Source organism: Fundulus heteroclitus, chromosome 7, assembly GCF_011125445.2.
Source record: "Fundulus heteroclitus isolate FHET01 chromosome 7, MU-UCD_Fhet_4.1, whole genome shotgun sequence".
NCBI classification, from domain to species: Eukaryota; Metazoa; Chordata; class Actinopteri; order Cyprinodontiformes; family Fundulidae; genus Fundulus; species Fundulus heteroclitus.
The window spans coordinates 32,365,698-32,393,065 of NC_046367.1; the positions used below are offsets into that span (position 1 = coordinate 32,365,698).

At 38.9% G+C, this 27,368-nt stretch overlaps 1 protein-coding gene across 1 annotated transcript; it reads right to left on the reverse strand.

The window, feature by feature from the left end:
- Window positions 1–21,934: 21,934 nt before the first annotated feature.
- vgll3 (vestigial-like family member 3) lies at window positions 21,935–26,144 on the reverse strand. Its single transcript, XM_012850122.3, has 5 exons — window positions 26,027–26,144; window positions 25,654–25,775; window positions 23,913–24,261; window positions 23,268–23,819; window positions 21,935–22,542 (listed from the first exon to the last, which is right to left on the reverse strand). Exons 2-5 carry the CDS (start codon window positions 25,756–25,758, stop codon window positions 22,502–22,504), a joined length of 1,047 nt encoding a protein of 348 aa, XP_012705576.2. The 5' UTR covers window positions 25,759–25,775; window positions 26,027–26,144; the 3' UTR covers window positions 21,935–22,501.
- Window positions 26,145–27,368: the final 1,224 nt, after the last annotated feature.

The window sequence follows — 27,368 nt, forward strand, 5'->3', positions numbered from 1 at the left end:
TGGAATGATTGCAACTGAAGTGAAGGAAGCTCCTGGGAGACCAGAAGAATTAATGGACCATGTGTGTTCATATTATCAGCTGTGTGTGTGTGTGTGAGAGAGAGAGAGAAAAAGAGCTTGCGTGTGTATTGGTATTAAATTTAGTCTCAAAGGGAAGATCCGCGGAGGAGTGAGTGTGGTGAAATAAGCTACCAAAATAAAATAAGACAAAAGAAATAAGATCAAAGGAACTCAATTATCCCCCCAAGGCACAGCGTTTGAAAACTGACAGGGATAACAAAACCTCCCACATCTAGGAGGGGAATGCTGGTGAAGACCGAAAAGACTGAGCTTGATTGAGGTTTAGTGGTGTCGTAATATTTGAGAGAACTGGGAAGACGTCTTATTCGGGACAATGCCGAGAGAAGCTTCTGCATTCTTAAAGGGAGCCTCAAAATCAAGATTTGTGTTTGTAATTACATTTTGTTTTGTTTTGCAGTTTGTCCACAAAATGGACCTTTTGGCTCCCTTTTACTTCATCCTACAAAAGGATAAATAGTTTCAGACATATTTATTTTGTTGCACTTTGCAATGGTATTGACACATCTTGAAGCTTTTTTTTTCTAAATAGATTTTGTCAAATTAGTAAAGATATTTATTAATTATAGCACTAAACATCAGGGACCAGGACAGTTTTGAGATAAACAACAGGATGAGAGAAGAGGATTAGAGCATGGGAAATGACGGGGAGCCAGTATGAGGTCTGCGACAACTCAAGTTGAGCATTGCACGAATAGTTTCTATGGTCTAGAATCTGAAGTTGTATATACGGTCCTATTTTTATTCAGAAAAACGTCTGCGGCTGTGTAGAACCCCAGCATGTCCTCTGCATCAACTAGGTTTGGCGTGACATGACGCATACACAAAGTCCTTAGTCCTTAATGCGCCCGTCCAGGGTTCAAATCCCGTCCTGTGAACTTTTGCAGCATGTCTTCCGTCTCTCTCTCTAAACCCCATGTCCTGCCTGCTAACTGTCAATTAAAGGCCACTAGTGCCATAAAAATGAGGTTCGCTGCTACTTTCTCTAAAAATGGGGGCTCCACTGATTCCCCGTGTTTTTACATTCTAGTGTCATTGTAACGTTTGTTCTTAAGATTTAGTACATGCAAAGGTATTGACAACATTGGTGGATATCCTTCTTCATGGTATGTTTGAAATATGGTGATTTGTGAAACATTGGAGCTGGGACCTTTGGTTCTGTTTTTTTATATATTTATTTTTTTTAAGAACGCATTTTCAGCTTAAAATACATCCAAAACACATGAAAATGTGTAAATCAAGCAAACATTTGATAATTTCAACAATATATCATGAACTACCTTTAATAAATCAGAATTAACTAGTAATTGATGAATAATATTTTTTTTAAATCAATGTGCAAAAAGACATTGCAAAATGTTCTCACTGTCCAAAAATACATTGCAGTCATTAGGATCCAAATGCTGTCATAAACTGTGACCTACATTATTCTGTATATGAATTTTTGCATCAGGAAGGTAGCGCATTCTGCATATATATGGAGAATACAGAGGAACAATTACACAATTTACTAAAGTTCTCGAAACTAATGAACTAATGTTTTATTTCTAAAACAACCCGTGGATCGTTCCCAGTCAGACATGGAGGACCAGTCAGAAAGGCTACTTGCTAGCAAAACTGATCAGAGGAAGGACAACTTATGCAATGAGTACAGGGTTATCAGTGCGCATGATGATCACCAGTGCATATTGGTAGTAAAGTTGGTCTGATCAGTTGGTTTGATCAGTTAAGACTGTGCAAGATGTCAGCAATGTGGGAAAAAGACAAATCACCACAGACAATATAATACTTGGGACATTTATTTGCAGGAAAAAAAATATTTTAGGCTGTGGTGTCCCTTTAAAAGCAATTATATCCTAAATATTGTTGGACTAAACCCAACTATGACAACATAATGTCCTTGTTGTTTCAACCCCTTTAGGTAAAATAATTCAATCCACTACAAAAAGCCTTCATGAATAATTTGAGGAGCCCGACATAAAGACTGGAAATACATGGATGAACAGGACTGCAAGGTGGAGCAGTTGGCAGCACAGTTGCCAGCTTGACCTTTCTCAGTGGGCCTTCCTCTGGGAGTTTGAATGTTCTCCCTGGGTTAGGGTTAGGTATGCATAAATTGTCTCTGGGTTCCTCCCATAGTCCAGAAACATGGATATTAGATTAATTGGCTACTCTAATTTGCCCTTGGGTATGAGTCCATGCATGCACAGCTATGTTTCTTGTGTGCTTCTGTGTTTCGCTGAGACAAGGGCTGGCTACCTGTTCACGGTATAACCCGCTTCTTTACCTCTCACCATTGGAGAAGGGCACCAGGATCTTGCATCCCTGCAATAATTGAGGTATAGAAAATGCTTGGATGCATGGAAGAAAAAAAAAACATCCCTGATCCGTACACAATACCGTGGGTTATACTAATAGTCTAGATTATTTTGAACCAATCACATTTTAATATGCTTGCTTGGTGCATTGTTAGTACGATTTCATGGATCATATCATGTCTCATTTGTCATCATTACAAGAAAACAGATAAGATGAGCTCAAGTTACTTTGCCTACACCTTTCTAGGTAATCCATGAAGTGATGCTCTCACAATTGTTTGAAAATCTGATGGTCAAATTGTCCTGCATGTAAAACCTAACAGAGAAAGCGTTTTCCCGGATAGCTTTTTACAATTTCCCTTGGTGTTGTCTGCTCTGCATCATAAACTCTTTCTCCTGGTCTCTCTCTCTCTCGCACACACACAAACACACACACACACACACACAAGCGAGGGGTGTGCGTGGGCCGACAGAAAGCAGAGGAATCCCTGATAAGCCAGTGGCCTGGCGGACGACACAGAGAGAGGAATGGCAGCTATGTCGGGCATTCACAACACTGTGTGGTGTCACCAAACAAAGCCTTCCCTTCTCCCGCCTGTCAAAGACACCATTGTGTCATGAGGAGAGAGCCTTTATATCACATACACATTCCACACACGCTGATCTCCAACATCCACTCACGAATGCACACACCAACACTTGCAATCTAGAAAACTATATAACGTCAATCTACATACTATTCAGATAAATCGGTCACAGAGGGATATATTTAAATCATTTAATTATATCAATTCTGGTGATTGTAGCTGAGAGCAAATGAGAACCCCAAATTCATTATCTTAGAACGTGTTTGTAACATGAATACAAACCATTTTCATTAAAGAAGCCTTATGTCATGGCCATTTTATGCCCTACTGCTAGCTTGACAGCAGTCCAGCAGACAGCCACTGACATGTCACTGACAACCATGGTAAGCCATAAAAAGTAATCGGTACAGAATCATATTAATGGGAAGTTTGGTGCAAGGAAGAAGTGGGGAAGAAAGAAAAATGCACAAAGGACAGAGCCTTGCGAGAATCGAGAAGCAAATCCTTGCATACAAATCTGCATAGAACCCCCAGTCGGTCGTGGCAGACTCAAGAGTTTTGGGGGCTTCATAGCCAGCCCATACAGACACATCCAGGAAACAAGCAATAGTTGTTGCACTCTTTGTGTCAAGCCACTCATAACTGCCCTCTCTTTCATCCTAAAGACTTGAAAATTGGCTCAGAGCTTATCTGCTTAATGGTGATTCTCGCCTTGATGAAGCCACTGAAGCCTTTTTACTTTTCTCTCACATAAAACCCCAAGTCAGTCATGGCACATGGCCGTTCACACTGAGCCTGGTTCTGCTGGAGGTTTCTTTGTGTTAAATGGGAGTTTTCCTCTCCACTGTCGCCATATGCATGCTCGGTATGAGGAATTGCTCTCAAGTCAATCACACACTACAAGTGAAGGTCCACTACCTTTATATTCTATAGGTGGAGGAGTGAACGCTGCGAGTCAATGACGTGATGCAGTCTGCTGGGTTTCCTTTGAGAAGCTTTAACCATCTGTCCGTATTATTTTATAGAACAGACTTTGTAAATTGTCATATACATGGGATGTGTTGTGAATTACGGCTAAGTAAATAAACTGAACTGAATCGTGAACCAATCTCTTCAAAAACCTTATAAGGGCTAAAGAAGATAAAAAGGCTGGACTGTTGTTCAGCGGTTCAATGTCTTCCTCTCAGATGAACGTATATTTTCATTTCATTTAGGAATTAAGTTACCAGAGTTTGAGGGAAGAGCAGAGACACACAGAATAGAAGCTATGGAGCATTGTCGAAAGGAAGCCACAAGGGTGCAGATAACCTGAAGGCTGCTATTAAAGCAATATGAGCTTTCTTTCAAGCCCATATTGCTTTAATTGCATATGCTATACACAGTATATATAGTGCATGTGCTATACACAGTATAGCACATGCACATACTTTGCAGTAGGCTGGTATTGCTGTATTAAAAACCATCTCCTTATTTGTGTTATTGAATATGTTTTTTCTTTCAGAAAATGAATTTTTTTGTTAACTGTAAGCCACGGTTCTCTGAATTAACAGAAATTAATGTTTGAAATATCATTGTCGTTAATATCAGCCTTTGTGAAACGAGTTTCCTTTTATGAATTAAATTATATTTAATTACTACATAGACAAATAAACGTTTCGATAATATTCCCATGTATTGAGAGAAACCTTTATTTACAGGCTTGTGTTTATGTCTGCGTGTGAGTGAGTGTGGGAATACAATTTGACCTGACAAAGCATGTATACAATAATTAACTTTCTTACATTTTGGGGTCTTTCGCCACAAGTCATTTGTGATGGGAGGATGGCTCACCCTTGCAGAGAGGCTGGCTTTTTTCAGCATTGAACACCCAGTGAGAGTCACCTGCGTGGGGGTGGGAAATAGGGAAAGCTGCCTCTCTATCACTGGAAGTCTTTTTTTTTTTGGTAAAGACAGCTGACGTACTCTCATTGGGGGGGGGGGGGTTACTGACAGTGAGAGTGTCTAAGGTTTGTTTCTGTAATTCTGTGTTGCCCTCTTCCTGTTGCTCTGACAAGCTCCTCACTGCTCCTGCCATCTCCACCTCAGCCACAAAGGACCCATGGGAAGGTGGACATGACAGGAGGGTGGGCCGCCCATATGTCCCGTGTCTGAATATCCAGCGGCTCCTCAAACACCTGTCAATCAATGTCAGGAAGGAATGAGGGTTACAGTACAGCTGGAATGATCATGTTTGGTCGGCTCAGACGATAGAAAAGCAAAATATCGAAAAGTTTAAAGTGAGGACGAATTAGGGTTTGAAGGGGGAAACTGAACTGAATTTTGTTGTTCGTGGGCATTTATGTTGAACATTTACAATAAAAAACAAACATACACTAAAAGACAATCACATATTGTGCAATAAAGATATTAGATTAAACTGGGATTTGCACATTATTTCACGTTCCTACAATAATCTATATGCGCACTGCAAAAAGAGAACTAGAAATAAGTAAAATTTTCTTGAAATGAATGTATTTGTCCTTGATTTGAGCAGGTAAATAAGATTATTTGCCAATGGAATTAGTATTTTTACCCCTAAAATAAGATAATTAGATATACTTCACTTGAAATAAGATAATGGAGATGAGTTGTTCCTATTTTAAGGTAAAAAATCTTATTCCATTGGCAAATAATCTTATTTACCTGCTCAAATTAAGGAAAAATTCTCTCATTTCAAGAAATAATTTCTTATTTTGAGTTCTATTTTTGCAGTGCGAAAACGGTGCTCCTGATGATCTGTTGAAATTATGGGTCCGGCCTCCTTGTCAACCACACGGAGAGCTTCCCAGCAGGGAGGCCGCGGCCCCAGAGGAAGCTCCCAAATTCACTTCCCTAGCTTACAGTGACAAGGCACGCTGGGCCTCTGAGCCTGGACAAGAGTCCCGGCTGAGTGGCTCTTTGTCCAAATGAGGGGTCCGCTCAGATTGGTGGATACAGACCCAGGGAGAAGTAGTAGCTGAGCACAGGAACAATGCAGCAACAGCGAAGGGTCAGCAGGAGGCAGGAGAATTACCTGCCAATTAGGCAAAGTTAATGTGAAGACTGATGGGTGTCAACCTGTCAGAACCCGGGGAGGCGAGGGATCAGATGGCTAAACTCCACGTTATCCCCCAGATTACACTCTCCGCAGACATGATCACACACACAGGCACGGGCACACACTCAAAGCCACTCATGCATGCAGCACTAAAAGATTCCACAGTTTGTGCACAACTGATATGGCTGATAATAATATAAACGAATGGCCGTTGCAGATAAATCATGCAAAGAAAGAAAAAAAACAAAGGAAATTATGAGGAAATCAAATGTTTAGATGCTGATGTAAGTAAAAGTTTATGCAATGTAACTGTTTGCCTCTTTGGAGTCATTGTTGGATTATCTCCATTAAAAAAAAAAATACAATGAACCAGCTAGATGTTTTAAGGCTGGTATAGTGTGTCCTCTTCATTTACCGTGGCAAGATTCATGTGGGGCAATGTACCCACATTAAAAAATAAATAAACCGGTTGTTTTTACTGAAAAACCTTGGCAGCTGTTTTTACACACAAAAAAATATAGTAAAAATGTAAACCACTTTACAGAACCACTTGTATATTTTACATTATAAAACAGTGGCCAGCTTGTTATCTTTATATGTATATTTAACAGCTATGTTTTTATTATATTTTTGTGGCACTAGTCACTCTTTTTATTGAAAGTAAGGGGGACTGAGAGATGGTTACTCCATCTAGCTCCACACTGAAGTTTCTTGGAGCCCATGGAGAGTGTGCGCAATCATTGTCATTACAAGCAGAATGCAAATCTTTTTGGAGAGGATTACCACATTTCAGCAAGCATTGATGATGTGGAATCTGGAGGTTAAGCTCATTGATTCTATTTACTTGATTTTTTTTGTTTCCATTTGCCAACTCATTTCCATGTTTGTTGTCCCTTTTTATATTCTATGTCCTGTTCTCCTCATACCATGCTGTATCTTTTCATTATTAAAGAACTCTACTCAATGTAGTCAATGTTAGTGTCAATGTCAGCTTTATTGATATAGCACATTTAATACAGACACCTCTGTCCAAAGTGCTGTACACAACGAACAATATACATATATAAAATAACAAATGCACAACATGAAATAAGAAAAATCAAAAATTATCACCGTTAAAACACAGAAAAATACAAAAATGATAAAAGATAGTAAAATAATCTGCTCAGCTTGAGTTATAGGTCAGTGCAAACAGGTGGGTTTTAACAATGACTTAAAAGTGCAAAGAGACTGGGCTGTTCTAATTAAAGGGAAGCCATAGAAAATGTTCAGTCCCCTCTAGTTTTCAGTTCTAATTTCTGAAGTCTCAGCTTTTGGGTCCTCCGTTAAAGTGAACCATCACAGTCAAAGCACCTACTTTTATCCTGAAAGAGACTGGATTTGAATTTAAATCTTTTTTTAAGTATATTTTTTTTTATATCTGAATAAAGAACTCTTCAAATAATCTTTTTATCTATCACTGATATATAGAGTCCCTTAAGGTTAACTTTTCACAATCCGAACACATGTGTATCATATTTAAAAGAAAAAGTTTAACTGACAGACCAACAAACAGAATGCCCTCAAACTACAAGCAAAATGTAGTTTGGATTGACATCAGAATAGCTTAAACACACAATTTTAAGACAATTTTGCTGCATTAGTACCTCATCAAGAAAGCAGGAAAACCCCAACATGCCAACAGCTTCTACCCTGATGTTATAAACTGATTACAGATGGTTTAAAACATAGTTTTGATTTGTGACATTCAAAAGTTATTATCCTTTTATGAGAAAACAAGAAAAATGGGAACATACAAAGAACAAGTGGCTCGCCTGAGGTGCCATTTGATTGAAAATTGCTAATGTTTGGAATTTGTAATATTCGTTGTCTTGATTTTTTTTAAGCAACTTTGTTGACTGTTATTTAAATCATAACTCAGCAAACGGATAAAATAATGAACGCAGTTTTAATTTATTTGATATTTATTCCTTCAGTAAAACCGAGATCAGAAGAAATGCTTTAGCAGAAAACATTTGAGACTATGTAAGGAATTTATTTAATTCATTTACTTTCTGCTACCTAAACAAACATGCCAAGGGTGTTGTTTTTTTTGTGCGACACATCACAGTTTGTGACTTCACAGTCTCCTCAGGAAACCATCTGGTACTTGTTCCATTTGAAGATAAAAACCTGGTTCCTGTGACAGCTATGAAGCCTGAGAACAATCTGGGTCAATAGGACTGGGACTGCCCCTCGATGGCTCTGGTATGTGTGGTATGATCTTTACAGGCAATGAGGGACAGTAACAGCAGGTAGGGTCACATAGCAGAGACCGGGGTGATTGACAAGCAGGTGGCTGAACAAGGAATTCCTTAATGCTGAATGAACTGTGTATGTTTTCAAGAAATCACTGAAAAACATCCCAAGTATTTAAAGCTGCATTTAGATTAAAAATCTAAAATGATCTCAAAGCCTTCTAAACTCATACATATGTTCTTGTCTACAAATGTCTAATTTCAAATACCAGGGAGAGGCAGGTTAGGATCCTGGACAGTTCGTCAGTCCATCAAAGTTCAACAGAGAGAGGACAAACGATCATACCAGCACCCACTCACACCCTGAGAGCATTTTTTAGAGTTAGCAATTAACCTAATAGTAGTTAAGTATATTGGTAAGTAGCCTCATTTTTGGGCAATGGGAGGAACCTGATGTATCTTATGGGAATTATATGTTCATGCAAATCCCATGGAGAAAGGGCCAAAGCTAGTACTTGAACTCAAAGCGTTCTTGCTGCGAGGTAACAGTACTAACCACCAACCAAAGGTGCAGCCGATCCAGCTCCAATACAGAGTTGCATGATGCAGCTTGTTAGTCACTCATTACAGATAAAGCAAAATATACACCATCAGAGAAGGTTATCACAACAAGATGTCAGTGGGGGCTTGTCAATGGTGGCACTGGGCACTGTCCCATTCAAAACTGGAGGAAGAATGTGTCTATGGTTTACAATAGGAAAAAAAGCACTTTATTGTCCCACAGTGGGGAAATTTGGGTGTGACAGTGACAAACAAGTAGACAGAAGACACAAGACTGAAGGCATGCTGGGGCGTACTGTGGGCATAGCTGTGCGGACAGTCCGCAGACGTTATACCCTTCATAGCTGGGCACACCTACGGTCTACATTTGTTGTGACAAATTCCTATATTTCCCACACTTTCTGCCAGTGGGACAAATCAGAAAATGGAAAGTAGGGTGTTTGATAAGCGAGTGAAGCACCTAAAGCCATTTATTTTCCAGCAGACACCCACCGCACACCTGTCAGTGCATCACAGAGTGGCTGCGATGGCGCGGGTCTTTGCGACCGCCTGCTTGGAGCAGCTCATTGTATCAAGCTCGTTTTCACATATAAAACAGTTTGATGTTAAGACTTCTTCCCGCCGAGCAGTTTATAGTTTGAGACCACGTTAAAACAGAACAGAGCTCTACGTGATACCTGTCTGCGCAGAGTCCACCTCGCAGACTCCGCCCGCATGTCCACGGACTCATGTCAGCGCAATTATGTGAGAGTTATTATGCACAACATCAAATAATATGAAAATAACAAACAAAACAAAAAAGTTAGACTATACAGCAGAAGAGAAAGAATTTATCAGGAAGGGAACAATGCTGTGCAATTATTGATAAATAATAAGGTATATTCAGGTAACATGTGAAATGTGAAACGTTCAAGTTTGAATATTCAAACGGAAAACTGCAGCCGATTTACAGAACAATGGTAACAACTGTGCTATATGCATGACTGAAGAAAGGGAGTTTGTTAGTGTTGGATATAGCACTCACAAGCTGCCTGTTCCTCACTATTTGTCCTCCAGACACTCTACTTTTGTCACATGGTGGCACAAGCACCGACAATTGGAGATCAACGATAACAGTTTCACAGCCAACAGTCTCCATGCAGGCATCACATCAGCAAGAGATGAACGAAACCAGATGTTTATTACATGATTATTAATCAACCCGCTGAAGACTGAACCTGAGACTTTGTCGATATTTATTTATTCTGCATGTCGGAAGCCATAGTTGAGGGTCACATTTAAACAACACAAACTCCTTGAACAGGCATCATCAGAGATTTAACAACAGTCAGCTTGGCCTTGTATAAAACTTTAACCTTGAACAGGAGACCGAAGCCAGTCAGTGACGCCCTTGAGATTTCACTGGACATTCCTAAAATGATCTGCAGGCTTGATTTGTTTTGGTGACGATATAATTTTTCAAAAGGTAACTGCTGCTCTGATGCAGATATTGACTGAGCCTCCTAATGAAAATGTGATTATCACTAAAAAGGGACAATTATATGTTCTGGTGGTAAAAGATTCATTGTTGCCACAGATTACTTTCATTAAAAACTGAAAGTAAAAGAACCAAATCAGCGTTGATATATTAAAAACCCTTCTAACCAAATATCTATTCTGCTTTCCAATATGCAATTGATACTAGATATTAACACAGACTGTAAAAAGACAAATAACATTATTCCTTACTTTCATTCAATAAATAACACTAAACTTTCTTCTTTTTAAGTTAGTTAGCATAACCAAAATAAATTATATTTGCTAAATGGCAGGCTAACATAGATTTCTTCTAAACTTTCTTCTAAATCAAATACATATCCTTGTTATGTTGTGGAATTGCCTTTTAAACTGATTGACTTCAGTGACATGTGTTGGATATGCAAGCTTCTCACATTAGTTTGCTGGACTTTTGGCCCATTGCTCCTGCCACGACTGACATAACTAAGGCAGGTTTGCTGGTGGCCATGTTCACAGCCATTTTTTTAAGCAAATAGGCAGTAGGCTTAGGGTCATATCCATTTGGAACTTCTAATTATGGTTCATCCTTAATACAACATAATAAAACAATTATATATGAAACACACACCCGATCATATGTAATGAATATAACTATACTTTAACATAATACATAGTTTTGTTTCTCCTTCCCAGTCAAGATACTTCTTCTCTGCTGCACTTAATTCAAAACCTTTCCTCTTCGCTGGCATTTTTTTTTCTGTTGTTGACTTTTTTTATTGTTTTGTTCTTTATTGTATGGGACTTGAGACAACATGTGTCGTGATCTGGTGTTATATATAGACTGAACTGAATTTTTAGCGTTTTCAGTATGTCATCATTTCATCATCTCTTCTTTTGCTCCTGAAATGTCCTGTATGTTAATCTTCACATACCTTGCTAGTCATATTTTTGTGTTTCTTTGTTTCAGCCGCAAATCCCAAAAAAAAAAAACGAGTTCATTAGAGGGCCCTTGACAGAACAAAAAACGTTTCCTCAAGCATGGTAATATTCTAAACAGTAGGACATATCATTTCTGGCAGCAACACTTTCTTGGCTCTTGGACCATGTTTCTTAGCTTTTCCAAACAGCTTGCTAACCATGTTGACTGATCATACAATAAAAACCTGATGCCACCTGTGGTACAGAGAGCACAAACTGTCTTGGTAGCTGAATCTTCTTTCAATCCCAGCAGTGCTGTGGCAAAGCAGGCCACAGTAGAGACTGAGCAGAGGAAACAGGTGTTGGCTGCTAAATGCGCTTTCACCGAGCAGAGGAATGACAGCAATGTACTGGTTTCCACTGTAGTTACTGGCACCTTACCCAGACTGAGTCAGACAGAAACAACCGATTGCTGCTGCTATGGCTACAAACCTTTATGAATGGGCTGCCTCTAACTTTATTGGAAGACTTATTAATTTTTTGATTTATCCAGCCAAATAAATAACTCTGCTTTTACACGTTTTTTTTTTCACCGCCGTGATTTGATCTGAAAAGTTTGCATCATAGCTGATAATTGGATGATTTGCTGCAGTTTTGTATTGAGGTCACCTGCTGTACTTTTTCTGCCAAATGCTTGACATTTATGTTTTGATGTAACAGACTAAAAAGGGAAGGCATGATGCTTTCTGGCTTCTCTGTATGTGGGCAAGCGGTGGAATGTGACTGGCCTGTGTTATGGGTGGGTGTTCTTGCTGCACACTGTAAACAGTCTAAATGTTGATCTTTTCCTGCGGGGTAACTGTGTATTGGTTTTTAATTTAACAGCCTTGCCTTTACAGTCAAAGCTCCGGCAAGCCTCATGGATGCCATTCACTCCTCATTCCATATGGGACCGCAAATATAAACAACCATGTTGAAGCTGAAATGGCTGCGTTTTGCAATGGACCCTCACTAAACATCCTGAAGCAATAAAAGTGAAGCCGTGATCAAAGAACTGCTCAATGTATTCTGACTAGCTCTCCCACACCAACAGATACCAAAATCTGCCTTTGCGTGGGAAAACGATCTCCAGCTTAAATATGCATCCAATTCAATTCAGTTCAGTTTATTTTTACAGTTCCAATTCACAACAAATGTGCCCTTTAAAAGGCAAACCAGTTAATTCAGTGACACAGAAATGTGTAATTATATCCAAAATGTAAAATAAAACCACAGCTTGGTTGCATAAATGGTTGCAAATGCTGAAGCTAAAAAATTGTTTGACCAGCTTTCGATACATTTACAACGTTCTTTCTTCTTAAAGGAGCATAATGTAAATTTCAGGATTTTTGCAGAGGTCTGCCCCCTCTGGCGACAAGTTGAAATGACACCAGAATTGTGCACGTGCATGAGAGAAGAGGAAAAGCATCTACCGCTGCGACTGAACAGGTCTTTTGTTTAAAGGCATAATGTCTTCTGAGGTAAGACAGCTAAAAATATTGAAGTCAGCACGTGTTCTCTCCCTAATCCATCGATGGCAACAGAGACTCAACAAAGAAGCGAGGTGAACGGGAGCGCACAGTGTGTCACACCCACGCATACACCCAGAGAATTCAGCCTGAATCACTCTCTCATAAACTGATTAATCCAGCCTATAAAGACTACTGGGATGAATAAAAAATAACCCCTTTTACATGCTGAGCAATTGTAAGGGCATGTATGGTAAAGAAAATAAACAATATTTAAATTAAAAACGTGTACTATGTACCTTTGAATAAATATATATCAGGGTCCAACATCTTGACATGGTAAAGCTTACTCTAACTTGTAGTGTGCATATCTGCTGTATATAGCCACCATTAGGTGATCCCACAGATTTTCCTTCACATTTTCCAACTTTTGCTAAGCCATTGCACAACTTTAATTTTCCGTTATTGTGTCAATTCAGGTATATATTTGCAATTACTCTAAATGTTGACAAATAACAGCTCTCTTCATCTTCAGCTTTCCATGAACCATCTAAATGATCTAGATCAAAACTCACTGACATTTACAACTATGCATGATTTTATCTGCCTTGACAAGAAGTTTTGGCCATAGGAAAATTACCACCACCTTAATTAATGATGTGTGTGGTGTTCTTCATGAAGAGTATTATTTTTTTTGCCAAACTTACCTCCAAGTATGGTTTCCTCAGATTATAAGGCATTTCCCCACAACCCTTTAAAACAGTACACTGAGCTCTTGATCTTTATTTAGGAAGAGAAGGATGTTGCTTTTCAGTCATATTTCATAGTCATGACCAATGGATAATACGAGAGACTCTTGTCACATGAGCAACACAATCAGTACTAACAAGGAATTGCTGCAGCTCTTTCAGAGTCCTTTGTAAAATAAGGATTGATCCACCTCTGGGCACAGAGAAAGCAACAGGGTAGGGTTGTGCATTTAATATAACGTTGTGTTTGATGCTATGATTTGAGTCAGTCCATTTGAAAGACACATTTCCAACATTTTTATTTCTTTGCTGATGTCTTGAAGCTAGGGTTGGCGATTTTTCCAGAAGTTTCCCCATGTTCCTTTTTGAATAACTGCACATGTACAAGACTGTGTTACCTTGCTCTTCCGCTCCTTCGGGTGGTCGCATGAAAAAAAAAGTCCTAAATCCACTGTGGTCTTATTTCTTTCTACTGAGGCCTTCCTCTTCTCATAAGCATTAACACGGTTCGCTTCTTGCGACTCTCACCCATGCTCAAAGTATACGGTGAGAGCGTGGAGATACAATGAACGGCTAACCGCTAACCTAGCCGCTAAGCTAACCAGATATATAAACACTAGAAGTGCACATGTGCAGCCACCATGCAGAAACTCGCACACTGGCATTACGTGAGCCCGTCAGAATAATTGGCATGTGGGACAACCAATAGATAAGGTGATTCCCCCGGAACTTGAAGGACAGAGGAGAGTGAGTGTATAACGTCTAGGGGCGAGAGCAGGAATAAAACTTTGACAAATCCAATTCAATTCAATTTTATTTGTATAGTCCCAATTCATGATACATGTCATCTCAAGGCACTTTCCAAAGTCAAATTCAATCCATGCCCTTTGGACCGAACGACAGAGGTTGGTTATAGTTTTTGCAGGACTGCAGCTCCCACAGAGAATGATATTTAAACCTACTTTTTTGTGAATACATAATGTATTAAATACTTTCTGGATGGAGGGACAATTTTACATCAGTCTAACAGTAAGTGTTTCTGAACAAGATTAGCTTTAAGATGTTGCTTCAATATTTACACATGCTGTTCTTTCCTCATGCTACCATTTATTTTGTGAAGGGCACAGTCCCTTGGGCATGAAAACACCTACACAACATAATACTGCCACAGTCCAACTTTACACCCATGATGGGCTTGCTTCCCTTTCCTTTAAAATGTCTCGATTGTTATTAGGACCACATCCTTACATTTTTGTTTCATCAACCCACAAACAAACCTCTAAATATGAATTACAAACTGTAATTTAGCTGTATAGTAGGTGGGCAATCCATGTCTATAACTCTATTTTTGACTCCGCTATCTATTTAAAATAAAAAATAAAAATAAACCCCAAAGAAGCATGTTTGGACATTATGAGCATATTTCTAGTGACTGTTCAAACTTAAATACATATTTAGCCTGGTTCTTTGATGAAAATAATGATCTCCTACAGCTTTTAATACTGACTCCACCTAATCTATGCGTTTCAACAAACTCTGCTCCTTGGGTGTGCTCAACTGTTGATTTAGGAAGAATCAGGTATCCTTCCAAAACCCAGAAGATTTGGCGAATCAAGCACAATCAGCAGGGCGAGTATTCTGTGACGGTCCCAGCACACTTCATTAGGCTGCCCCGTTGACGAAAACACAGCGTTGAAAGCTGAGCCTTTCATCAATACCCCTAACACCCTTAATACATGTTCAAGGAGGGGAAATTAGCTCTAATTACCCTTGTGATTTGTAGGCGTTGAGTAAGCTTGCTGGAGTCTGGGAGAATAGTTGAATGGAAATGGCTGCCATGTGCATTTTTCGACTTATCTTTATTTTTTCCTCCATCCAGATCTCTGAATTTATACACATTTTTGTTCGGACAGCTGGAGTTGTGTTGCTGATTGTTTGACTAATCATCCGCTCAATTACTCTGGAATGTGAGGCTGGGCTTTGTTATGACTGATCAGCTTTCTCTCTCTCTCACTCACTCTTGCTTTTCATCTCTTTTTTTTTCTGGACTCTGACTTTGTTTGGCAGCCCGTACCATCTGTTTTATATATATCTTTCACTCTGCTCTTATTTCTTTTGTCTAGAGTTCTGTTCAGTTCGTTGCAATTCATTTGAATTCAGTATATTCTGTTTTGGTTGATTTCATTCTCATCAGTGTAACACTGATAAGTTACCAAATGGACTTCCTTGGTCGTAATTAGGTCGGACATTACACTTAAGAGATTTCAAAAGCACTGTCAGACAAGGTTTACTTTATACCCATCCTTTTCACGCAGTTTCTTGCAATAGTATTTAGACTGTTGAACATTTGTAGAAGTTGTCAAGTTACAAAAACAAATATAAACATAATTTATTAGGATTTTATACGATAGACCAAGACAAAGAAGGAAGTAATAGTTTCCTCCTTTTTACAAAAATCTAAAAAAAAAAAGCGTAGCATCGTTTTGTATTTGATGACTGCATTCAGAAGTAACCTAATTACTAATTGCTAATTGCTGCAGATGTGTGTAATTCAATCATATCATAAAATAGCTGTTCTGTGAAGGCCTCAGTACGACCAAGGATAGCAGCAGACAGGTCACTGATAAAGTTTTGGGGAAGTTTACATCAGGGTTGTGTCATTAACTACATTTCAAGCTTTGGATATCTCACAGACAACGGTTAAGCGGCAGAAATCCGCTGTTCAGATGGGAGAATCTGGTGAAAGTACTGTTAATAAGTAGCTCCATAAATCTTGTATTTATGTAAGACTTGCAGGAAGAAAACCATTGTTGAAAGAGAACCATTAGTAGCAGTTTGAATTTGCCAAAAGCCATGTAGAGGATACAGCAAACATGTGGAAAAAGACAGTCAGGTCATAAATGACCAAAATTCTGCTTTTATGTGCTAAACATTATGCGTGAGAAGAAAAATAACACTAAACATCATGCAACCAAAGGTGCTAGTAGCTTCTCTGGTTGCATACAGTACAAAGGTTTTCCGATTAAATTAGCACACCACATTCGCTTATTATATTTTATTTATGTGTTTTACACTTTGGTTTTGCTCTATTTTTCTGTAAACAAAGCACTTTTGTGTATATTTACCATAACAAGACCATGTGACAGAGAAAGACGATGTTGTGCATGATGGCAAACAGTAAACAAGGACAAGCAATGGAGCGCGCGGGCATCTGTACGATGTTATGATGACATCATAATGAATAAAGGCAATCATAAGTGTATGTAAAGGCTGGTTCACACGGCAGGATTTAAAAATAATCAGCTGATTTTCAAAGGCTGAGAGACACCACTCGTAACGATAAAAAATCTTAGTTAGAACGTGTTTGTTCGTACAGTGTGTGGTGTCCGGTCAGACGACAAGCACAACACGCCACACGCGAACAGATTTCGCTTAAGATCATTCTGATGTCAGACCGCAAATCTTGCGAATGCTCTCAAGATCAAACGTGAGTTCAGAGTAAATAAACATGAACGATGGGGGAGAATAATGCCGATACTCTGTGGACTGATTTTAACGAAAAAAAAAACATAACAAAAATAAAGGATTTCAATTCACAATAATGATGATGTGCTAAATTAACGAATAAAACCAAGGAATAAAAAAAAAAACAATGAGAAAACCCACCTCTATAATGGTAGAGATAGTCCAGTTCAAGGTGGTAGCAAAACATGTTTAAGATGATATGTGGGTGGTGAGCTGCAGATATTAATTTAGGAAAAATGAAAAAGAAAATGAAACTATTTCCTGTTGTCATCCAGTATAAATACAGCTCTTTGTCATAGAAATTACATGAAGGCTACTGATGGAAAAGGCAATTATATCAACAAGGAGATGAGGACCAGAACCAGAAATTGACTCTGAGTATATACTTTTCTCTTTTTGTTAAGGCTCAGTGCAACATCAATGCATGGGGTTGTGTATGCCTGGGCTTATAATTGAGTTTTTCCAATTTAAGCGTACGTTTGAACTTGATTGCAAGCAAGAAAAAAAAGATAAATATGAAGCAGATCTCTCTGGATGGATGTACTTGATTGTATCTCCCTTAAATAAAAGGGCTTCAGAATATATGTTTTATATTCTACCCCAATCTTGAGCTGCTTAAACAATCAATTAAAAACTACTTTGAAGAAATGTAGTACCTGCTCGAAAGACTGACAATTTAAAATTTAATAAAAAAGTTTCTCCTAAACATGCAGTGTTTCCTAAATTTCTTATTGCCGCCTTACTAATTTTTACAATTATGGGAATGTCATTTGATCCGACTTTAAGGAGCGCGTTTGAGTATTGAGTTTGTGTTCTCTTCCTGCAGTGGAAGTGCCTGTGGTGATTCTGCAAAGCTGCCAGTGGGATGCCTGTTAGCATGTTAGTGCACTACATGCAGATGAAGAGGCTACAGGCTAATGCTAATGAGGTACCAGGCTGAAACCTGCAGCCTTTCATTTTACTCCTGGAATGAGCCCAAACATTAAAGGAAAACAAAGCTAAGCTAAGTGTATCAAAGAAAGTAACAAAGGTAGTACATTTCCTTCTTCATCATAAGAATGTTGCTTTTTTTCCAATAAATCCTTCATTGAAAAACATGTTTTTTGTCTACTTTAAATTTGTGAGATAAATTAATTTGTGGATTGAACAGCTCAACTGAGTGGATTGTAGCCACAGAAAACTGTGGGAGAGTGGAAGCAGAGTGATGTGATGAGTGGTGTGGGGCAGCAATTCCCTCAATGGATTAGCAAGGCGTGCCATCAACGGAGGCAATCTTAATACAGAGGGTAAGTAGAAAACATGTTTAGTGGCATCTGCTTTCATGTGAGTAAAATTGGGAGACATCTGTACCATCCAAATTATAGATTTTTAGGTCATCAGTTAATAAAATATTTCTTCCACCTTTCAATGTCCCCTCATTTGTTGCTCCTTCGCCAGTTTGTGGTACGGGACAAACTTTGAATAAATGTTTTGCACTTAAGCGCTTCACTCACATGTTGTCCCATTATTATTGTGCTGCAGTCAGAATAATAACAGACTTTAATTTGAGTTGGACTTATCCATGTGTCTTAAATAACAGCCTGGTTGTAATCTTTGGGTAAGTGCAGGTAACATTTTATGGGGTCTGTTTGTTGCTTTATTTTTTTTATTTTTTGGTTCCATAACCTTCATAGTATTTAGAAAAATGTAAGTTACTGCAAGGGATTCCAACAATTTTGTCATATTCAAAGTTTTTTGCCATCAGGTTATCAATGGTAACGTGAATTCCTGAAAGAAAATCATATGAAAAAAGCTAGTTCGATTTTAAGGCACATTTAAACGTTTTAAGTCTGTGTTATTGAACTTCTGATCAGCTGGAAAACAACCTGTTTGAGTATTTATGTTTTCTTCAATCATTCATTTTTTTTATCTCTGCTCTTATTTGTTCTTTTAGCGTTGTGAAGCTTTATATGAAGCCAAAACATGACAAATTTCATCTCAAGGCTCTTTATAAGGCAAACAGGTCTAACTAAAGTCCAGTTATTGTGTTTATAATGAAGTGTGGTTGATATTAAATTCAATTTACACAAATCCTTCCAAAACAGTCTAATCATACCCAGATCTGGTTACATACAGTACAATTATAAGAAAATGCAGTCAAATCACGTCAATGTTCTTTGAAATACACCAGTAGATACACCAGTCAATGATTTAACACATTTGCCAACCAAACTTTTCAACTCTATTAATGATCAATTATCGACCATGCTTAATCGATCCAGCACTATTTGCACCCATCATCTGCTGCTCTCTGCTAGCTGCTATAATTGAATCATTTATAGGAGTATGGCAGTTATGTTTGATAAAAGGTAAAATGTATTGTGGACTAGTAGAAATCTGTGTGTAATCTTTAATGGTTGAAACAATGTCATCGGAATATAAAATATATACCTTTGTGGAGATGAAAATAACAGTAGTGTTACTGTTGACAGATTCAAACCAGATGATTACGCTCCTGTGAAATTGTTTGATGAGCCAAAGCATACAGAAAAGTTACATTTCAGCAACTTCCACATACGTTCCACATGTTTTACACAACTACTCTATACTATGGCATGTTGCTATGAGAACATGTTGGACATTTGTGTGAGGGCCATACACTGCACTTGATTTACTGTTCAATTTTTTTGTGCCAGTGGCAAATGTAGCAGAGAAACACAAGGCTTTCTTTGTTAATTCTGTGTGAAGCACGAAAAAAACATGAACTTTAACATGGACAGTGTTTCAGTGTTACCTTTGCTGCATCCAAAAAGGAATTCTGTTACATGATTTGAATAGACTGTCCCTGAAAAGTGCCTTTTTGTCACCTAATGTTTCGTTATTGGGAGAATTATAATGAGTAGATAACAGCAGTACTAAAATAATCATGCAAATTGAGGAAAATTAGGTATCGGAAATTGTCTGAGATAAAAAAAAAAAATCTAACTTATAAACAAGTCATCTCCCTTCAGTTTTGTTTGTCTTTTCCTTTCAGTGCATGAGGATTTGTTGATTCTCCATCTGGACATGCAGCTGCTGTGTTCCAGATTTAAAGTCCTGCTGTTTCGTGGCGATGGAGAATGAGATACGTGGGAGCTGAGGCTGGAATGTTAGTGGGTTGGTACTGCTGGTCATACCACCTGGTCAGGCCACTCAGGAAAAAGGAAAACACAGTAGACGGGCTTCAGTCACACCAGGAGACTTCATACTGATTTAGATTGAGGTGTTTGGGACTTAATCTAACTTCAATGAGTAAGAGATTCACATCTTATCAAGGCTAAGATTTTTCCAGTACAAGCATGTTCGTTGTCATGGATACACCAATACCAATAGTTGGGTTTGGAAATCGATGAATTTGAGGAGATGCTTGTAGTATAGATAATTTATAGAGCAGGAAGCACCAGTTTGACATATTGCATGATAAAAACACAATTCCATGCCCAAGAAATTAAAATACACTTCGGCTTCTACTATTTTCACTACTTCAAGTGGTCCATAAAGCTATTAGAAGCTGTGAAATCAGATAGTTTGCTCTTAAAAATATTATCAGGAAAAAAAAAATCAGAAAATGTATTGTATTTCTACATTTTCTGTTTAGATTTTAGCTTTAAAAATGTTAAATACATGTAAATATTTCCTTTTATAGTCCCACAGATGGGAAATTTGTCTCTGCATTTAACTCATCCCTTAGGGAGCACTGAGCTGCCAACACCGAGTGGCGCACAGGGAGCAATCTGCGGTCAAGGGTCTTGCTCAGGGACCCAGTTTGATAGACTGAGTTTCAAACCAGCGACCTTTGCAGCTTCTCCAAGATGAATAAAAAAAAAACAGCTCCCTAACCACTGGGCCTCACTACCATCTACCAAAATGTGCACAGTTGCATCAGACAATAAGATGATATTTCCTAGATAAATTGATTCTACCCTCTGATTCAAACATTGCTTTTGCGAGAAACAATGTGTTTTTTAGGCTGATAGTGAAATACTTTTAATATTCCAAGAGGATATACGGTGATACAGTATCCCATTCTTTGTAGTAATTTCATGTTTTAGATTTTATTTCAGACTAAGATACAGCATTAGGCTCTTATAATGTGGGTATTATTAAGGAAAGTGACATAATATGTCATAAGATCGCAGATCCTTCCTCCCAGAAACTGTAAGACATTATAACGATCCTTTCTCCCCAAAAAAGTCTTTACATCCCTTTTCTTTTTGCACTGTTTTTTTATTACTGTGGTCTGTAGGTGTTTTTTTTTGTATACATACACACACACCCACACATTTTAGACATTTTCTTTTAAATCATTCTACTCAGTACACTGCTTTAGGTTTTGTGTATGTAATATCGAATAACTGTACAAAATGTGTTCTTATATTGAAAGTTTGCTCTTATTGTACAGTCTCTTGTACAATATTTTTTGCTTTTATATGTTTTACCCTTGTGTGTTTCCATTAGCTTTTCACTTTGCTCCTGGTACAACTCAATCTCCCCACTGTGGTCCAATAAAGGATATTTCTATTCTATTCTAACTGCAACCGAAGCAAACTCATGCATAACACCTTAGTTTATCGGTTGTGTTTATGCACATGACTAGTCTGCTCCTGCCTCACAAACTTCCTGTCCAGACAGGAAATGCATTCTTTTGTTTCCAGTCTGGAAATGTGTGTGGATGTTTTCAGTCCAATAACTGCCTTTGGAATGCAGCAGCAAACTCCTGCTGGTCCTGCAAAGGAGTTTGTCCACAATAAACGGATCTGTTTTAGACTAGGTTACACATGTTTTCTTGAATTCTGTTGTTTTTGTTTTTTTGCTTGGTTTTGGCTCTACTCGAAGTAAAGAAACATTACGTTGCTCCCTGTTTTTTTAATTTTTTTTATTAATTTATTACTTCAGCAAAAAGCAACAGTATATACACTACACATTTCTGAAGGCAAATAAGCATAGGAGCCATTTAAGCAAATAACAGTTTAGCATAGTAAGACAGTACACACAGACACACAGACACACACACACACACACACACACACACACACACACACAGCAAGCAATGTACATTAAACAAACATTAACGATACAAAAATAATGTGGATCATAATCAAGCTCTTTAAACAGAACTGCTTGGTCTCACATTAAATAAAAAGGAATAGATTTGCACCAACAGACAAATGTTTTCTATTTCTAAAGCTAGTAGTCTCTTGCTATCATTTGAGTGGTCGTGACAGGTCACCGAAGCATGATTGTCACACCAGTCCAAGCCTGAGTTCATCTCCATTAGTGTTGAGAGGACGCTTACACAAATGAAACTGTTGCTAATATTCTTCATCTATACTTTACATTACAGTGCTGGTGATGCAGCCATACTTTGATAAAGCCACATAGTTAGTCCGTTTTTGGTGTGAGCAGATAGTCCGTCTTCTGTTCATCCGTCAGAACCAAATGGACGCCTTCGCCTTGGTCTGATCAACAGCTGCAGAGAAAAGAGATAAGGCAAAACAGTTTTATGCAACTTTCTGTTAAGTTTTCCATTATATCACCATTTAGAATGATGTCATACAACTATAACTTTGTATAAAAAAAAAATTGAAGACATTCTCAGGACAGTGGAAGACCGACAGCTTCAACTAAGCTTACTACTAGCATTTAGCCAGTCTGTCAGGTCCAACCATTTTAGCTGATTTTAGATTCTCTGAATGAACTTAGACACAACTCAAGCTGTGAATTTGGTTTAAACTTTTGTCTGTGACTTTTGGTAAATTTGTCACGGATTCTCAGCTGAACAATGTCTGCTGACAAAACTAAAATAAGGTAAATCATCCAACGGTCAGTCCGTCTCCAGACTGAAACATGGAAAATCTCTTGAACAAACCATCTTTGATGTTACAGTCTGACTCCAAATCAACAGGTATACTCCACTCTTCGCGGACTCAAAGTGGACTGACCAGTCCATAACTATTGAGGCAGACTGATAAAGCCAGCAGCTCTCACCAAAGTGATTCCGTACAGTAACATGAACTTGTTTTGGCTGAGAAAACAGTGGCAAAATGTAATAGTGCCCTGTGAAAGTGTCAAATTTGTCATTCACTTAATATAGCATGGTAAACCTCAGAGCGGAGTAGGATTACAAAGTTGTTTTTTTTTACCGTTCAAACCATCTTTTTAACACATTCGTAGAAAGTAACAGTCTTAAAATACCTGCATCATATGCCTCCAAAGAGCCATGGAGAGGTGGAGGCGTCCAGGTGACAGAGGCTGCAGAGACGGAGCTGTTGCTGCTGAGATCCATCTCCGTTTTCCCCCCTTCGCTATGCGGGGAGCTACCAGTGCTGGTGGCAGCCTGACCTTGGCTCCTAACACCCGGCAGCAGCAACGCGTTGAACCTGGGGTCCAAAGCTGGGCTGTGGGGTGGGTACGAATGAAGCACGGAGTGATGGTGCCTTGTGTGGATGTGGGGGTGGGACCGTGGATGTGAGTGGTAGACTTCGTGAACGCTGGGGTAACCACTTGGGCTCTGGGGGCTCAGACTGTAGGTCCAGCTGTCAGAGAGGGAAGCTGGAGACGGGATGCTGGCTTGGGAAAGCACGTGGGTGGCCCACAGAGCTCCATCTGGATGGCTGAAGGAGACGGGGCTGGAGGAGAACTCTGGGTGGACTGAGACAGAAACCGATGGGAGGCAGGAGTTGGCTTGAGGTGGGAAAGGGCTGCTCCAAGGTGAACTGCCCTGACCATCAGGATAGGAACCACCATCTGAAAAAGAGCCACTGTTTTAACACCAAGCCATTTTGAACATTTTTTTTGCCATCTTCTTTTTTAGTGGGGAGGAAAACTTAATATCCTTACCTTTCCATGGGTTATTAGTTGAAGCAACAGTTGCCTGAGTCACTTTAATGGGCTTGCTCTCAATGCCAAAGGAGCTGGACTGACTAAGAGCACGGGAGAAATGCTCGTCCACAACGTCACCGATGTCTCCTTGAAAGTAGGTGAACAGCACACACCGCGAGCTCAAGTACTCTGCCTCAGCCGGTTGGGTACCGTCCTTTGACTCCAGTTCATCTGGGGATCTACGACCTGATTCAGCAAGTGTTGCTGTGGGACCCTGATGTCTCTGCATCATCTCTCTTCCTTCAGTTTGAGGTGGCTGCTGCTGCTCCATACACTCCTGCATCTTGTTGTAAGCACTTAGCTTCTTCTGGAAGGGAAAAGCAAGAAAAAAAAACTGAGATCCTGTATATGATGACGAAAGAAGCAGTTATAGACCTTTATTTTCCTTGACATTTATAGACGGAAGTGATTTTAAATGTTCTGTGGAGCTGATACGTGCAGATAAACAAACTTGAATAATTCCTAAAGAAAAGTACCAGTAATGGGTAGCACCACCAGTTAGGGCCAGGTGAGAAAAGTCCCCTATGAATTAATGATATTAGGAATTTATGTTGTAATATTTTTAGATATTACAACATTAGGGAGGTAATGTCTTTTTTTTTTCAACGTGGAAAAATATTTACATTTAGTCACACCAATGCCAATGTTTACAACCCTCTTTGACCTTCAGCATCTCTTTAGCATCTTCAACGCTATATTCTATGTCATTTGTGGATCTAATGGAGTGATACTTCATTCAACAGGCTAAATGTCTTATTGGAAATCATGAATTTCTGACACTTGGCCAACAGACACTGCATTCCAGATTGCATAATCAATACTGTCCACACTAATATTAGAATGACAATATATTTGCAATATACTGTGCCGCCCTAATATCCGTCTATATAAGTTTGATGCTCCCTCCACACTGTGAGACATTTTTTGCATGGATATTCTTTTGCATTCATTAAAGAAAGGAAAAAGACACGCTCTGGTGATTGGAAACATTGATTTATTTATATTAAAATGCATTCTTTTTTTTGTTCTTCACAGTTCCTTCATTTGGGTAAAAATAAAAAGGGAATTAAACTATTCTAAAATCATGTGCACTAAGATTTGCAGGGGTTAAAAGGTACAATCTTACAGATATACACTTGAAAATGAGTGTGTTGTATTAAAAAAAAGTAACAAGTTTATATTTCAAGAGGCCCCCTAACTGCCCTCTACCAAAGTTTTGAAAGGAGCCCCTGTCATTGAGAAGCTTTTCATTGAAAGTAGTCTTAGAATCGTCAGAAAATTTACTTCTTTTTTCCCCACAAACTGCATTCCAGCTATTTGTCATGCTGCGGTCCACATTCCTGTGTGAGTGACTGGCTGTCATTACATCACCGTTTGACCGCACGATTAATCGCTCCGTGTCATTACGCCTGACCCGAGGTGAATACTGAACCCTAGATTGGAATTTAATCATTGAAAAGTCAAATCAAAGGCCATATAGACATTTGCTGCTCCCCCGTGTTACTTCAAGTTTGGCTTTTCCAAACTTAATACTCTCGATTTGTTTTTATCCAGATCTCGCATCCTGGTTATTATTACAGCACTTCTAGAATTTAGAGTTTTCTTATTTGTGAAGAAAGACTCCCGGGCTAAAGGTAAATTCAGCCATTGTCTGTTGCGAAGGGGTAAGAAAAAAAAAGTTCTGCTATCAGCGCCTCACCTGTTGTTGCTGCTGATGGTGGTTATAGTATGTCGCCTTGTACGCAGCTGCGGGGAGGTAGTGCGCTCCATAGCTTTGGTGGTACATCACATCCAGGCAACTCATAGCGAAGAAGCAAATCACTTTCGAAAAAGAGAGAAAGTCACATGAAAGCGAGAGGAAAAAGAAAAAGAAAAAAAAATCGCCGAGGGCAACTTTCCTTGCGCCTTTAAACGGGCTGTGTCCTCCGAGCCACCACCGGCTCCATATATGCCCAATCGCATACAATGGCCATGCCGTCCAGTTTGCATACAAACAATGCGCCTCCCTGCTGCGCGCTCCACCAGCACCACCCGGGGCAATGCAATGAATCTAAACGGCGTATAAGACTCACAGTATATCCGGGAAAATTCTTTCCTGACAACTTTCCAGATTGCTTTTCACCGAGTAAGAATTCCGCTCCGGCTTTTTTTTCCCTCTCCGTCTGTTTTGAAGGGGAGTTATATTTAGAGAGGGGCTGTGGCCATTACGCACGCCCACCGGGAAGCGGCCTGCAGTAGAGAAGCTCTGACGGCCAGCATTGACACTGTGGGTTTCCGTTCAGCAAAGTGTACAGGTGCATGTCAGATATTTAGAATATTGTCCAGAAATTGATTTATTTCAGTATCTCAAACCAAAAAGTATCTCTCATTTATTATACAGATTCATCCAGCTGGGTGCCTTTTCTGTTAGTGTTACTGATTATGACATATGACTAATGAAAACCCAAAATTTACCCTTTCAGGAAATTTGATACACACTTTTCTTTCTGACTTTAGTAAGAGAGCCATTTGTAAAACTATTTTTTACATTTCTAATGTTTTTATAGCTCCTAGTATAAATTGTCCATACTGTCTATAATAGTAAAACATGTGTTCACTCAATTAGTCAGCACACTACTGTAGGCTAAACAGTATTTGAACAATTTGATGGCAACCACGTTTGATTTTAAATTTGGATATGGAAACAAAACCTCACAAAATCCCACTTGATCCTTTCTGCCAACTTTTTTGGTAATCAATTCTCATTTCTAAGTATGAAATAACAAATATAATAACATTCTCATCCACTGACACGTTTTCAGAATTCTATATTGTTTGTGTGCTTTCACACACTTCAACAAACTATAAAATTTTAAACACTGTACTGCTGCTGTAAAAAAAAAAAACTTTGATGTGCTGGTAGTTGGAAGATTTTGAGTTTTCTCTGAGGTGGTGTTTGTAATTATAAGTTTCTTAAGCAATGGCTTACATGTGTAGACTGCTGCAGACTGTCTGCAGTTGTCCAGCAGTCAGCTTTCACTGGGAGGGCAGACTCTCCACTAAAGGTCATCGCTTAAGATACCTGCTGTATAAACAAACCCGTATACATACATGTTAACAGGAAAGTTCACTGGAAGGAAAAAAAAAGTGAAAAAAGTGCACAAGCATCAAGGATGACCAAGCGTTGCAAGGCATATTCAATAATTTTGAGGGGAGATCCATAAGGTCTGGACTGCAGTCAATGGTTCAAGAGCCATTCAACACAGATCCAGGACATAGGCTACAACCATAGCATTGTTGGGTGTTCAGCCACTGTAGAACCAAAGGCAATGTCAGAAGCATCTTTTGTTCAATCACATGATACGACACGATCACGTTAGGATCTAAGCATGGAATTTTAGGACAATCTCATCACTGAAACATGTTAAAGTAAAA